The following is a 15,879-nucleotide window of genomic DNA, read 5'->3' as shown; positions in this document are numbered from 1 at the left end:
TTTAGACTCATTAAAAAAACATAAAATATATAGTTTATAAGAAAATATTTGATAAAATACTTTAGTAAATTATAATATTTTATATATTTCATTTTTAATGATAACCTCATGAAAAAAATTGATAATCAACATGCTTGAATTTTTTTAAAAAATACACATAATACATAAAAACTCTATTTCCAATAAGTTGTTTATAATAAATTATAACATGATAGCAACTTTATTTTTTAATATGCTTATATTTAAATAAACTTGTGCAAAGTAAGGGTTTAATAAATTTTAACGTAAATAATTATAAATTTATATTTACTATTTTATTTTAAATTTATATATTTCACATATATATTATATCCCTATTGTTACTTTGAGAAAGAACAATGATAAATTTCAATAGTGTGAAATATTTTACTTTTACTAGGATGAGTTTCATTATTTTCATCATAAATTATTATGTGTATTAAGATAATTGATTTTTTTTAATATTTATTTTAAAAATTACAAGTAAAATAATTTTTAATTAGTTTATAGTGAAAAATTATTTTTTTTACTGAAAATATATGTTTTAATCGGAAAATAGTGCAAAATTAAAATATAACAAGACTACAACAATGATTATTTAGATTCTTAATGAAAATCATGTCGACTATGTTACTAGAATGGCTTTAAAATAACATTAAAAACGTTTGCGTTGTTGCTTACTCTACATATATTAAGCAAACTCATTCCACACATATAGCAAATAACTGATTTGAGATGTATACGTTACATCCGTGGCCAGCACATGAGATGGAATTGACCTTGGCAACAGTCACGCACCAATCCCAAACAATAAAAAATATCATTAAATAGTCTCAGACCATTATCTATCTATATAAATTATGATGACTAACTTTTATATAAAAAATACTAATAACATGAAAACTAGTATGTATTATATAAAAATTAATGGGGAATATAATCTCAAATGACTTAATATTTTTTTTTCTCAACAGCAGTCACCAGCTTCGCCCAAAACCGAAAAAATATATATTAAAGTCTTAATTAGCCAAGAGGGAGGGCAGTGCTGTAGTCAATTCTCCAATAAGAAGAATTCAGTGCTCCTAGAATACACATTCAACACAATTATTATTATTATAATTTTTTATTGTTATCCTCTTTTCTATTTTTTATATAAAAGGTCACTTGTTTCAGTCACATTTAATTGTTCACAGATCTTGATGCTGGTTTATGAGCAGTCATGCAAACCATTTTTAAATTATTCAGTACTACTATTAGTAGCTAGGTCATGCTTAACAATCCAGAGAGAATTAAGGTTAAGGAAAATAAGTTCTTATTTTATTGATTCACTCAAATTTTTGACGCATTCTTGGTTCTTGCCTAGCTTCTTAATTTATCCTCTTTACTTTATTGGGTTGTTTGTTTTATTATAACAATTCCGATTTTTTATTTTAAATTCAAGCAGAGAACAGTAAATGTTAAAATAGCAAAAAGTTTACTAAGATCATATTTCATAAAAATAGCAAGAACAATTTTATCTCCTATTTTTTTTACTAATTATTTCACTTATTATATGCCGTTAAAGAAATCAATTGTTGTATAAAGAAAATATTGAACATAGACACATGAGATATATTTATATTTTTATTCAATATTTTCTTTTTATAACGAGTTCCCTCTCTGTCCCTAATTATAAAAAATTTTCTTAAATTTATTTATCCTTTTCATAACACTATTTTTCTAATTTCTAGATAGACCAATTACTTTTTCCTTACACAATCTTACTTATTTATTCTTTCTTTAAATATTAAATAGATAAGAAAATGATAATTTTAGAATGATAATATAAATAATTGATATATTTAATGTGATTAATTAAATTAGGTATTTTTCTTAAAGAAAGATGAATGATTTGAAAAGATCTTGTAATTAGAAACGAAAAAAAAAGAATTAAAAGAAAAAATATTTATTCTATAAATTATGGGAGAAATAATGAACAAAATAATTTTCATCTCCCAATAAAAAATATTTTTACTTTAAATTTTTTAATTAATATTTTAAAATACTGGTTATCATTTTCCTTAAGAAAAATGATAAAAAAAAAAAGCAATAATCTAGTAGCAGTAACAGCCGACCAATAATTTGCAGAGCAAAATCAAAAGAAAGAAGCAGTCCAGCATAGCATGGTTGTGCTGAATCCAAAATTCTAGAGAACCGGCCATACAAATTAGAACGTGATTAACCACGGGTGTCCCCAAATAGACGTGGTCAAAGTGTCAAACATCAAACCACGTTTTAACATTAATATTTGACTATCCCTAATAAGTAATAACCACTACTAGAAAAAGGCTTCATTTTATCAGGAAAAGAAAAACTCCCTTTCTATCAAAATATTTAATGCCTTTCACTCAATAATTAAAATAATGTTTAAATATATTACTTTCTCCATTCCAAAATAATTTAGATAAAAAACACTTTTAATTTTTTAATTACTTAACACATTAATTATCCCACTATCCATCAATAACAAATACTTTCTCTCTTCCATAATAATTGTCTATCATGTAAGAAAAAAATATTTTAAAATAATTATCATTTTATATTTTTAATGTAATATTAATTATTTTTTTATATTTTTTATAATATTAATAATATATGTTACAAAATCTAAAAATAAATTAATGATGATAAAATTAATTTTATAAAATTATTATTTTTTTATTCATTTATTAATTTTTATTGATTTGTGTAAAATGACTATAATTATAATAGGATGAAAGGATTTTATTCTATCATCCACCGACTTATTCCAATGACAAATGCCTCATGTAAGTATTTCTTGATCTTTTTAATTACACCTATTGTTGAAAAAAAAATAGCTCAAAAAAGTTAAAGAGACTACTATTTCACAACTAAATAATAATAAAAAAACTAGAAAGACTTATTTTAAAACGGGAAGTAATATTTTTTTAATCACAATAGTATTTTTTATTTAATGATCATTTAACCTAATAAATATCACATGACAAAAAAAATTAGTAATTTCAGATATTTGAAAATTAAAAATTAAAATCACTCTATTTATTAATAGTAAAATTAAAAATACATTTAATCCTAAAAATAACTATTTAAAAGATATGAATATTGAATGATATAAGAAGAATTAATAGAAAACAAAAAATGAAATCCCAAATAAAGATGAAGGGGTCCCACTTTGACCCATCCTACACATTAATTGTCTCCTTTAAATACTTCATTTTCTTTCCCTCTTTCGTTACTACCCTAACAAAACAAAAACATACACAAACATAATTAGAAGAATCACAAGTAGCTTCAGACTTGTCTTTTTTATCATCATCATTATTATTGCAGCATCAACATGTCTTGTTCCGTGGCAGTTCCAACTTCCCCCGTGTTCTCTTTCTACAACAACAACGTTAACTCTAATTCCATTCCCTCTACGACGCCGTCTTGCTCCTCTCCACCCTCCTCTCCCTTGTTGAAGAGAAGGAGACCGGCCAAACTCGACATTCCCGTCGCTTCTCTCGCTTTTGGTCTCTCGCCGGCGGCGGCGCCATCTCCGGCGAGGGACGCCGTCGTGGAGGTCGACGGACGCGGGTTTTCCGTGTTCTGCAAACGAGGAAGGAGGCATCATATGGAGGATCGTTTCTCCGCTGCCGTTGATCTTCACGGTCAACCAAAACAGGTAATTCATAAATAAATAAAAAAGAGGTTTTCTTCATTTGTTTTTTTTTCCTAGAGGTATGGCTTTGAATTTGTTTAATATTGCCGTTGGAATCACTAAAAAAAAAATAATTCAATCAATTAGTGATGGTTTTTTCCCCTCATTTTAATGTCAACAAAAATAATCAGTGACAAACTTTATTGGAAAAAAATCATAAATTCTCATTTTGTAACGGTTTTAAGTTGTTTTATGTCATGTATATACTATTCTAATTTAGGGGTTCAGAAAAAAAAAGAAACTAGACGGTTATTTAAGAATTTATAAATTGTTTATGAACCCAATTAACAATCTAATCTAAATTGTTTTGTCACTAATAATTTTCATTTTTGTTGAAGTGAATTTTGTTTCATATATATGTTCAATGGGAAAAGTGGATGCAATGAAATGAGTTTTCAAATACAATTTTGTTTACTTGTTTATTGTTAGGCTTTTTTCGGGATATTTGATGGGCATGGGGGCACAAAGGCTTCGGAATTCGCTGCACATAACTTAGAAAAAAATGTGTTGGACGAGGTGGTTAGGAGAGACGAATGTGACATTAAGGAGGCAGTGAAGCATGGTTACCTTAACACAGATTCTGAATTCTTGAAGGAGGATCTTAATGGTGGTTCTTGCTGTGTAACAGCATTGATTAGGAACGGTAACCTTGTTGTTTCCAATGCTGGTGATTGTCGTGCTGTGATTAGCAGAGGGGATATGGCTGAAGCCCTAACATCTGATCACAAGCCTTCTAGGGAAGATGAAAGGGACAGAATTGAGACTCAGGTAATTCATTAATTGACATAATTTGTCTTTCAATCGTGTTCCTGACTAATCTTCTCATGACACACGTATAGATGAGTTTTATTAATTCTTTTCGTAAATTAAAAAAACCTGGCTCTATATGTCATGTATAAATTGATCGAGACTTTAGACACGCGGCGGTTTAAGATTGTCTAATAATTAATTTCTCCTCTTTTAAGTTCTTAATTTGACATTTGCTAATTTTTTTAGGGTGGCTATGTTGATGTGTGCCGTGGTGTTTGGAGCATACAAGGGTCATTGGCTGTTTCTAGGGGAATTGGAGATAGAAACCTGAAACAATGGGTCATAGCAGAACCTGAGACCAAAGTTATCAAAATTGAGCCTCAGCATGACTTGTTGATCTTAGCTTCAGATGGATTATGGGAAAAGGTATATACATATAGAACTTTATCAAGAAAATAATTAATTACAATTATGTTAATAATGAAGTACGTGGTTTCATTTTGATAATTCTTGTATTATGCATGACATTTTTATTCAGCTATTAACTAATGAAACTTCTATTTTGAATCTTGTTTGATCATGTTAGCAATCAGGAAGCAGTAGATATTGCTCGTCCTTTATGTGTAGGGAACAATAGACAACAACCATTGCTGGCTTGTAAGAAACTCGTGGAATTATCTGTGTCACGAGGCTCTCTGGATGACATAAGTGTTATGATTATCAAATTGCAAAACTATATTTGAAGTCTCATTGGTACAAGAGAGAATAGAATGGTTGGGAAGGTTAAAGGGGGCCTCCACCTTAATTATTTCTTCATTCTTAGCCTTCAGCAGTAGATCGAATCAGTGAGAATATGATGTGATTAAGGGTACTTAATTTTTAATCTGTATATATCCAACGAATGACAACGCTCGTTGGTGATACTAATTAGCTCTAACTTGAGTAATTATATGGTAGATTAATGATCTTGATGTAATGAGTATCTTTTCGGAGTGTTTAAAAAGGGTTGATTTTTATTTTTAATTTTTTTATGTCGAGGAGGGGCAGAGCCCCGAAAAAACAAAGGATTGAATTTTGTATCCGATCCAAATGCAAATTATCTCATATGTTGTTAATTTATTTTGGATAATTTAATTTAGTTTTTTAATTATTTTAAATTGTTTAATTTGATCCTTAAATTTTTAAAAGATTCAATTTGATCTTCAAATTTTAAAAAATGAATAAAGTTAATCTTTAAATTTTTAAAAGGTTGAATTTAATCTTTAAATTCTTAAAAAAATAAATAAAACGTACTTTTCATTTTGTATCCATAGAAACGAGGTACTTCGGTAATTTTCTTGTTACTCCTAGTGCTAGTTTGTATATGTTGAGAGTCACTCCTTTTCTTTAGTCTTTATGTGCTGGGAGGAAATCCTACAAAAGATACTTAATATTCAAGTCAAACATCAGTTATATCTTAATGGACCAAAGGATCCATGGGTCTTAATTACCTTATGATTATCATCTTCATTAATTTGTATTAATTTTATTAGGATTATTAATATTTTTTTACATATTTAAGATGATTAAGTGATCAATTATCTTACTTAATAGATAATTCAAGAATACTTTTTTTTTAATTAGGATGTTCCTGACATACTAATTAAGGGATATAAACGCGATACGAACATATTAAGATGTTCTCAACATGTTTAGGTTATCTGAATGGACTGGTATGATTGAGATATATTTGGTATATATTGAATTGAACTAAGCGAGGATATTCGACCATACCTGTATACATTTTATTTAATTTTATTCATTATTTTAATTTTTCTTCTTCTGAAATTTGAAAGGTAAATAAGGAAAAATTTGTTCCATTATAAAAATATTCAAATAATAATAAAATGATAACCTTATCTTGTTTTCATTTCATTTAATTTTATTTTATTTCATCTCATTTCTTTATCATTAGAAATATTAATGCATGTCAAAGAATTGCCAATCCATTTTTTATAAATATAATTAGCTCATTAAAATGATATATAATGTGTTTTATGTTGCAAATGAAGTTGGTTCGTCCCTTAGTAATTCATGGGATGATCCCTTTGTAATTCTTTTCCATGAAAAAAAAAGGGGAAGAAGTTGGCTCAAGTAATGGGATAAAACAATATTATTGACAAAGAGTTTTGGATTATATATCGATTTGACTGGTAGGTGTTACTGTATACTGTTTCTGTGAGTTTTCATTTTAATTTTAAATATTTTGTACATAAATTATTAGGGAGCAGAGGTTAATTAATTGGCTTATTTCTAGGCCATAATATGCTACCAATACCTAAATACTTGTAGAAAGTAACACGATCGAGTAGTGTTGGATTACAAATCGTATCACCTATTTCTAGAACTAAATTGCCACATGAAAACTAAGCATTCTATATTTTTGGTTGAAAGTGCGCAAAGTTTTCTCATGTTTTTGATCTTTTCCAAGATTGAAATTGTGGGATATGAAATTCACAGTTTAAATGGTTTGCCACAGCTTCTGACTTTTATCATCTTTTCCTCCCTCGCGGACGGGTTGACTCCGTAAAGCGTTGAAAACAAAATAATGGGTGTTTTTGTTCAATAATAGGTACGTAGCTAGCTGACATTGCGATAAGGTCAAAGATGCAAAAAGTTTATTAGTCCACGGAAAATAATTCTTCCAAAAAGAATTGCGAAAACTAGTGGGAACGCGATTTATTTAGAACCATATACTATATACATATATATCATCACCATATTTGCAAAGGAATTGACCAAGTTTCGTGGCCATTATTAGAACTTAGAAGCATAGAAAATGTCCACTAGGGACCACCGAATAAAGACGTAGCTGGCTAGAATCATATACGTATCAGTTGCTTAGCATGCACTCACTTATGTTTACCCAACGATACTAAAAAAATTACAATTCTATCATAGCAAAATTATTCTATCATAGCAAAATTATGACGATTCTGAAAATCGTTTTAGAATGTTTTTGTAGTGACAAATTCATAATATATACAACTTCAACAATGAAGGTTTTTTTAAAGACTGTCTTAAAAAGTCACGTTCAAAGAAGGTTAATTGTGTAATTGTCGTGATATGCTTTTTGAAATTATTTAATCCCTTTCTGTATATATCTCTCACACACTTTCTTTGAATTTTATTCCCAGATATTTTTAAAAAAAATACCAAAACATATAATTTTCCCCATTATGATGCAATCCTCTCTAGGAAGAGACCAGTCACTAGAGCCATGAGCAAGAGACTCCAAGAAGATTGAGCTAGAGCTGCTGAAGAAGAAGGCCCTAAGGTTCTCATGAACCTCATGATAGATTTCTGAGCCTATGAGTCAAGGTTGGGTCCAATTATCTTTATACATATTAGATTAGGATGTCATTATATTTGGTCTTTGTATTTAGGGCTTCATAATGTAGGTGGAATACCCTAGAAATATACGATTTTTTAGCCCTTGCCTTTTAGGGCACCTAGACTAGTTTTTATATTAGGGGTAACTTTGTAATTTCACTTGCACTAAGTGAATATTTGATGTGTGTGTTGGGAAATAAATTTGATTGAATTGGAAAAAACTCAATCCAATTAAATTTTAGAGGGGGAGGTGAGCATTTGCTTACTACACCTCATTGTCACATCATATAGTCACACTTTGTATATGTCCTTCATGTTTTACATGCCTCATGATATCTAAGCACACTTAGTGGAGAATCTTGGAATTGATCTTGGATTAGTGGGCTGAACCATAACTGAAATTCACTAATCATAATTAGTGAAATTTTGACTCCAAAATTTGACTCCACAAATTCAATTTCAAATTTAAGTGAAATTTGAATTGAAATTCAAATTTCCCTCCAATTTTGTGTGACACTTAGGCTATAAATAGAGGTCATGTGTGTGTATTTTTTCAACTTTGATCATTTGAGAATTAAACTTCAAAGTTCAGACTTCTTTAGAAGCACTAAATTTCATGCTCTTCTCTTCCTCTCCCTTCATCTTCTTCTACCTCCAAACTCTTATCCATGGCTTCCTATGGTGGTGAGCTTCTTCTAGACTCATCTTCTACTTGAAGTGACGTCTCCATTCATCTTTCTCCTTCTCCATTTCGCTGCAATCAGACCTCAAGAAGCAAAGGAATCCATTGATGAAGAAGATCCAAGGCAAACAAGCTTTATAAGAGCTACATCATGTGGTATCAGAGCATTTTCATCTAGGTGACGTTCTTTTGCTTCCTCTATCTTTTTGTTTGGTGAATTCTCTTTAATTCCTTGTTCTTCATCTTATTCTCCATGTATATCCTCCATTTTCTTGTGGTTTGGTGTTGTTTAGAGTAGATTAAAAAAAATAAACCGATTAAATCTTAGATCTACACTTGTTCTTGCATTTCTATGGTTCAAATTTTGTAGATCTACTCTTGAATAATGTTTTTGTGTTGATTTTAGGTTCTATCATTTTTCATTCATAATATTCTTGTGCTGAACCTTAGATCTAAATTTTCTTCCAAAATATTGATTAGAAAAAAAACACAAAAATCTAAGTGTAAATCACTTAATCCATGTTGTCTTAGAATCATGTTTAGTCATAGTAATTGTCACATTATGTTCACTACTACAATAAAGTCTTTTAATGACACGCTAACTACATCGGTTAAGAAGAAAATGTTGTAGAAAGATACGCGGTGGCAATTTTGTAATTAAAAAGAATATTTTTTTTACACACATTCTAAGACGGCTTTATGGAACTGCCTTAGAGTGCACTAGGGGAAACGATGGCAATAACAGGTTTATCTATAAAAACGTCGTTGTTTTCTACGCGCATTCTAAAGGGACCTAGCTTATAATAAAACGACAGTGTTGTTTGCGTTTTAAAATACATAAACCTTAGCCTAGTGCTTATCACCATTGCTAGAGGCACGACAATGAGCAGAAATGATTATGAGAAGACCCTACTCCTCCTCGTTCACGTGCCTCGACAAGGCGCGTCTTGCACATTCCTCCTCCTCCTCTGTCGTCGCGGTCCGTGCCCTCGAGGAGTACATCGAGGCGTGCCATCGTGAGATCCAAGCCCTGCTCACCGACAAGCAATGCCTCACCCACATCCACGTGGTGCTCAAGCAAGACCTCGCCGCCACTTAGGAGGAGCTCCGCTGCCTCTCTGCCATTGCACCAAGGTCAAGGCCGAGCACGACGCCGTGGTCCACGGCGTCACCGCCATGAGCTCTAAGTTGGATCACGTGCGGGCAGACATGCTGGAGCTTGTGGCGGAGCAGAAGGAGCTCGCGGCGCAACTGCATGCCGTGGAGAGCGAGCTTGCAAAGGTGAGCACGGAGGCTCAGTTTGTGCCGACGATTAAGGCCAATATAGAGGCCATGCGCCATGAGATTCAACGAGGAAGGTAATTTTTTTATTTAATTAGTATGACTTTCTCTCTTGCTATGCTATGGTCCACTAGTCCCTATTTGCTTTTTTCGTTTCTTTTGCTTGTCTCTTTTGCCTTTCCCCTTCTCCTTTTCCATTCACACACCACACTCTCCAAACCCACTGTTTCAGTTTCTGCTAACACACCCCTCTTTCAGTGCCCCCATTTCTTCAAGCTCAATGTGTTAGGGTTTCCCTCCTTTTCTCAGAGCTTGCATTTCCCAACCGCACAAGAAGAACCCTTTTTGGCTGCACAATGTAGATTGTGTTCTTTTTTCTTTTTTTGTTAGTTTTTGGTTATATGGAATTGAAATGTTGCAGCGATTGGTGCAAAGTCGATGATGAAGTTCGAGAGTGGGTACTCTGTGGAAATCGTGTTTGATGGAAGCAAGCTTGGAATTGAGCCTTATGCAGTTGAGGTGTTGCCTAATGGGGAGCTTTTCATTCTGGATTCGGCTAATAGTAACATTTATAGGATTTCGTCCTTGCTTTCTTTGAGTAAGTCTGTCTAATTGGTAGGATGGTAGCTTAAGTTTGTGATCTGATTCATTTGATTTATTTTTTGTTTAATTTAATTTTGTAAAATCAGCATAGTCACATAATTTAAAGTTGTCCTTTCTTCTCTAAAACTGCATAGTCTAATGTTGCTAAATTTGTTATGCGAATACATATGAAGTCTTGAGTCATTTATTCATTTGCTGCTTTTGTAGGCTGAGGGTGCAACAATGTCTGGCATTTCACCTTGAGTTGCTAAATGAAGCAGAAGTGGCAGCTGTTGCAGAAGAGAAAGAAACCCATTCATTTGAAATTGATCCTTCTCATGTATTGTATGCGTGAGCTTCTGGAGAAGATTACAGTATTTTTTACTCTCTTACTCTTGATCTATTTGTTTTTTATTTTATGCTAAGAAACACAAATACTTATTAATAGTACCCTTTGTGTTGGACAAATGTCAGACACTACAAGGACACTTTGAATATTTCTAACTGCATTTTATATTTGTTACTTTTTATTTTAAACTTATGTAACAATACCATAAAATTTAGATAAACTATAGCCTTTCTGTTATGTTTACAATGAATCATAGTCATTTTGGAATTTTCACAAGTCATTTTGGAAACATGAATCCTCTCTTGTGATTTAAGAATTTTATTTTATGCTTATTTTAGATTAATTTTGCATGTATTATAGCGATGTTATGTGCTATGATTTTAAAAATTTCCATGTTCATGTTGAATCATGTCTGTCTCGTGTTATATATCCATGCTATTTAGATTTTACATTATATTCCCAAGTCAGACCTCAAAATTGTTGTCTTGGGAAATGATGCTGGATTAGGTCATTCATGTTTCAGAAAAAGAAATTAGATGAGTTAATTGTATTAAATTTAAGAAAACAAAAATGAATATATACATTTATTAAAATTAGAGCTAGCTAAATACACTTTTTAATGCTACATCCTTACTTCTCTATATGATGTAGCTATGACATTGTTTGGAGTGCTTTTGGTTGCCAGTGATAAGTGTTAATTCTTATCACTGTTAGTAGTTCATGACTTATACTGTAGAATTATCCTATACTTAAATAGCGTCAAAATATTCCATTAGTTTCACTACAAGAATATTCTTAGAAAGTTTAAATTTTGTTTGGGGAAAATTTTAATTTATTATTTGTGGATTAAAATTTTTAATTTACAAGAATATTCCATTAGTTTCACTACAAGAATATTCTTAGAAAGTTTAAATTTTGTTTGGGGAAAATTATTCGGTGAAAGTGGTTTTGAATTTTTATTTATTATTTGTGGATTAAATTTTTTAATAAAATTAGTCAAAATTTGTTCCCAGTTTACTTGCTTGAATTCATTCATCTTAATTGATTATCTTTACATCTGCAGGCACTTTACATGATGAATCCTAATAAGTTCAGAGCATGTGAGTTTCTCATAAATTTTCATGAAAGGACATGTGGTGATAAAATTATAGTCTTTGTTGATAATTTGTTTGCTTTCACTGAGTATGCTATGAAACTCCGTAAACCAATGATATATGGTGTTACAAGGTGCTGAGGCCATATATTGACTTTTTTTATTGGAAGCTGTGATTAGGGTTCTGTTGTTTTTGAACCTTCTTTTTTTTATATGCCTTGTGTACAGTCGTGTTGAGAGGACAAAAATTTTGCAAGCATTCAAAACTAGCAAAGATATAAGTACTATTTTTCTTTCCAAGGTATGTGTTCCTGTTTTCTTTAATTTTATTTTGAGGCTTATTTGCTTTACTTTTATTCCTTATGTCAAGGAACATTTAATGTTCAAATGATGATCGATTGATTGTGGAAACTGGGGAATTTTTTGCTGCATGTTGTTTATGTTATCTGTCAGTAAAGCATCGAGCTTATGGGTTGGCTGACATTCAAATTAATGAATTAAATGCCAGGGAAAGCTTGAGGATAGGATGGCTGGGGCAAGGAGGAGTATAATGCATTTTTTTATTCCCTTGTTTCAATTGATACCCATGTATACATTTATTCTATGCCAAGTCATATATTCATTCATCGGATCATGCATTCTTTGAAAAATAAAACTATCATATGGGATATTTATCCTGTATTGTGCACTTTGTCGTAATTGTATTTGCAGGAGATGTATTACTCAACTAAGAGACAACAATTTTTAATTGATCAAGGTTACAACTTTAAGGTTAGTTTCACTCCATGTTGCATTTCTAGTTATTTTTCCTAGAGCACACATGGGTTTGGACATTTGCTCTACTTTGTTTGAAGTTTTCGATTTACTTGGAATAAGTGGGAACGAGCTGAATTTCCTTGTGATAATGCATCAGTTCTTTTTTTGTGAAACAATTTCAACCAGTTGCTGCTTTGCTATGATGTTCTTTGGCTACTTAAACGCTATGTCCTTGAAATATACTATAGAGCAAGTTGTTAGTGTTAAAAGCACTTATGGATGATTCTAAGTTTTCCTATGGTGTATGTTATGTTACCTTGGTTATTTGTTTGTTCACGCAAAGTACTCAAGAAGGACATTATATTTGGTGAGAAGGAAGGAAAAGAAAGAAACTAGCTAATATATTTGGACTCAATCTAAGTCTAAATACGTGGTTACTTCCCTTTCTTCTCTTTCCAAATTCTCACCAAACAGTGCATTAATGATTAATTAATGCATAATTACCTAATTTTGTTGAACTGATTAGTTTTCAAAACCGATTGTAATCGTAGTCCCAATGCTAGGCTTGATAATTTGTAATGTATGTTGGCCTCCATAACTTTCTTGTCAAGATTTCAATCTATATATGCTTAGATTTTAATGATACTTGACAGGTAATTACTAGCTTGCCTCCTCCTGATGAAGGGCCTAATTTGAGCTATCATCGTCTTCAGGATCAATTGGCACTTCTTGGAAAGGTTTGCATCCTCATTCCTTGTTGACTATATAGTGATATTTATAAATAGTAAATATTTTTTTTAATCTTATATAATTTTATTTATAGATAATTTTGTCATTATAAATAATATCTTTTAATTAACCTCAAATTTATTTGCAGGTTAAATATGTTTTTACATCAGTGCTTCCGTTAAAAACGATGTAGAAATTCATGTTACTACATTGGTGCCTCCGTCACAACCGATGTAGAAAATCAATGTTACTACATTGGTGCTTACGTCACAACCAATGTAGAAATATCATATTTTAACGTCGCTACTTACTTTAAAAACGACTTAGAAAGTGCATCTTACTGCATCAATGCCTACTTAGAAACAAATGCAATTCTACAACGGTCACTTATGGACCGTTGTTGAAATTTTTTAGTTTCAACAACGTTACAATCAACAACGGTTAATCACCGTTGTTGAATCCCCATTTTGACCGATGTAGAAAACGCGCTTTCTAGTAGTGGTTCTAAGTTTCTGTTGAATTTTTATTTTGTTGATTGAATTCTAGATTCATTTGTTCATGTGTTCTTGTCATTCTTAGCATATCTTTTGAATTTTGAGTCTAATTCATGCATGTTATTTAGTTCATAACATGTTCTAAATCAATTCCTAGAAGTAGTCTTGTTGTTGAACTCTTTTTTTTGTTTTCTAAGTTTCCTACATGATGCCTATGATGAAGTTGAGTTGTGGTGCTGAGTTGTGGTTGGATTTGTGAATCAAAATAAGTTTTAAGCTCTCTTGAATTGTGTTATTCAAGATAATTGAGCATAAGCAAACACAAATTGTAACTATCCAAGCCTTAAGCAACATAAACACTACTCTTGATTTCTTGGTTGAAATCGCTGGTGCTGGCAACTTGAACAAACGAACTTGTATAAATTACTGGAAATTGGTCACTATGTGTTTTGAGCTAAAAATTTTACTGAATTTTTTAGACATTTGGACCAAAATTATGAAAAAAGAACCAAGCAATTTGAATTAAAGGAAAAAAATAAGAAAAATCAGTGTCCAAGAAAAAAAAAGTGAAAGGGAAGTGTGCTTATTATTTAGGTTCAAAATTTGTTCTATAATTGGTGCCTATTTTATACCAATCCTAGTTTTGAAATTTCAATTGAAAATTAATGTGAAAAAAAAGTTCCAAAACTATAGGTTTCTTGAGTCTTTTTATTTTAGTTTTTTTACTCTACTATAGAGTCATTCTAAGCTTCTCTTTGAGTCCTAGCTTGCTTTTATGTTCTTTTCATTGCTTTAATTGTTGAAAAATCCCTGAAATTTTTTCTTGTTAAAACTCTATTGGTTTAGCTTTCATTTCATTTTTCGGGTCTTTGGTTATTGCTTGTCTCTTTGTTTCCTTGTTTGGGAGTTGCCATATAGGGAATTGGAAAGGAGGATTTGTGCCATCCCTTAAGGGGAAAACCACCTTAAGAGCTATTGGACTAAGAAGAACTCAAAATTGAGTGAATCACCAAAGAGAGAACAACCACCAAAATTGAGGACCTTGTTATAATTTTGTAATTGACAATTTACTTACTTTCATTACTTTCAAATTTTGTAACAAAAAGGCCTTTCATTGGAAGTAAGTTGGGAGCCTCCAATAGGTCACCCTACTTCTATTTGTGTGTAATAATTTTTGGCAATTTCCCCTTAGGATTGTGAGTGTTTTGTTGAGAACCTTAAATGTGGTCATCCAAACACTCTTAGGATTCGCCTAGTTTACATTTCTTACTTACTTTCATAGCTTATTTCCTTTACCTTCCATTGTCAAATCACCTAGATAGCTTGCCTTTTACCAATTAGTTTTTACCTTAACTTTCACACCTCTTTTAGTGTTTATTTTGGCTAGTTTCAACCATAGTTTCTTTTACCTTTTATTTTCAAACCCCTAACAAGAAAGAACCATAACTTAGGAACCAACATAAGTCTTCATTCTTCATCTAGTGTAAATGGTGAGGGTTCTACTCTTAAGGACCCCTTGTATAAGATACTAGATGAGTTGAGATCCCTTAAGTTGTGGAAAGAAAAACAAGAGAGAAAAGAAAAAAGGTAAAAAAGAGTGGAAGAAATAAGTCAGGATGAAAGAAATAAAATAAGAGAGGAAGAAAGAAGAAAAATAATGAAAGAAATGAAAAGAGAAAAACATGCCTCCTATAGTAGTCATGACTCTTGCAAGAGTTTAAGTGAAGAACTTAGCGACTATTATAGAGGGTGCCATAGTTCACATACTAAACATCACTTCCAAAGAAGAGAAAAGGATACAAGGCCTCAAGAGGTTAACATTAGCCTCCCATATTTCCATGGAAAAGATAATGTTGAGGCCTACTTAGATTGGAAAATGAAGGTTGAACAACTCTTTACTTGCCCTCATATTAGCGAAGAGAGAAAAGTTCCATTGGCTATCCTTAGCTTTCAAGGGTATGCCCTCTATTGGTGGACTTCCCTTGTTAGGGAACGAAGGATTCATGGGGATCCTCCAGTAGAGTATTGGAATGATCTTAAGAGTGCCCTTAG

At 31.5% G+C, this 15,879-nt stretch overlaps 1 protein-coding gene and 1 long non-coding RNA gene across 3 annotated transcripts; both read left to right on the top strand.

The window, feature by feature from the left end:
- The first annotated feature begins 3,283 nt into the window (after window positions 1-3,283).
- LOC114375615 (probable protein phosphatase 2C 25) lies at window positions 3,284-5,608 on the top strand. Of its 2 annotated transcripts, none has more exons than XM_028333445.1 (4): window positions 3,284-3,703; window positions 4,169-4,507; window positions 4,736-4,915; window positions 5,076-5,608. In XM_028333445.1, the coding sequence occupies exons 1-4, from the start codon at window positions 3,377-3,379 to the stop codon at window positions 5,124-5,126; spliced, it is 897 nt and encodes a 298-aa protein (XP_028189246.1). In that variant the 5' UTR covers window positions 3,284-3,376; the 3' UTR covers window positions 5,127-5,608. The 2 variants fall into 2 exon arrangements, with proteins under 2 accessions (XP_028189246.1, XP_028189245.1); XM_028333444.1 differs by having other exon boundaries at window positions 5,071-5,608.
- Window positions 5,609-9,851: 4,243 nt separating this feature from the next.
- Window positions 9,852-10,739, top strand: LOC114374519. Its single transcript, XR_003658575.1, has 3 exons — window positions 9,852-9,901; window positions 10,246-10,422; window positions 10,635-10,739. It is a non-coding gene; the product is annotated as an uncharacterized LOC114374519 (long non-coding RNA).
- The last annotated feature ends 5,140 nt before the right edge of the window (window positions 10,740-15,879 follow it).

This window comes from Glycine soja, chromosome 11 (assembly GCF_004193775.1).
Source record: "Glycine soja cultivar W05 chromosome 11, ASM419377v2, whole genome shotgun sequence".
Taxonomy (NCBI): domain Eukaryota; kingdom Viridiplantae; phylum Streptophyta; class Magnoliopsida; order Fabales; family Fabaceae; genus Glycine; species Glycine soja.
The sequence above is the reverse complement of the archived record's forward strand: the minus strand, read 5'-3'. Positions and strand labels throughout refer to the sequence as shown.

Bases quoted from the DNA above. Each gene is read 5' to 3' on its own strand.
- LOC114375615 (XM_028333444.1), top strand. From the start codon at position 3,377: ATGTCTTGTTCCGTGGCAGTTCCAACTTCCCCCGTGTTCTCTTTCTAC. The intron at 3,704-4,168 runs GTAATTCATAAA...GTTTATTGTTAG, and splicing joins TTCACGGTCAACCAAAACAG to GCTTTTTTCGGGATATTTGA. The intron at 4,508-4,735 runs GTAATTCATTAA...TAATTTTTTTAG, and splicing joins GGGACAGAATTGAGACTCAG to GGTGGCTATGTTGATGTGTG.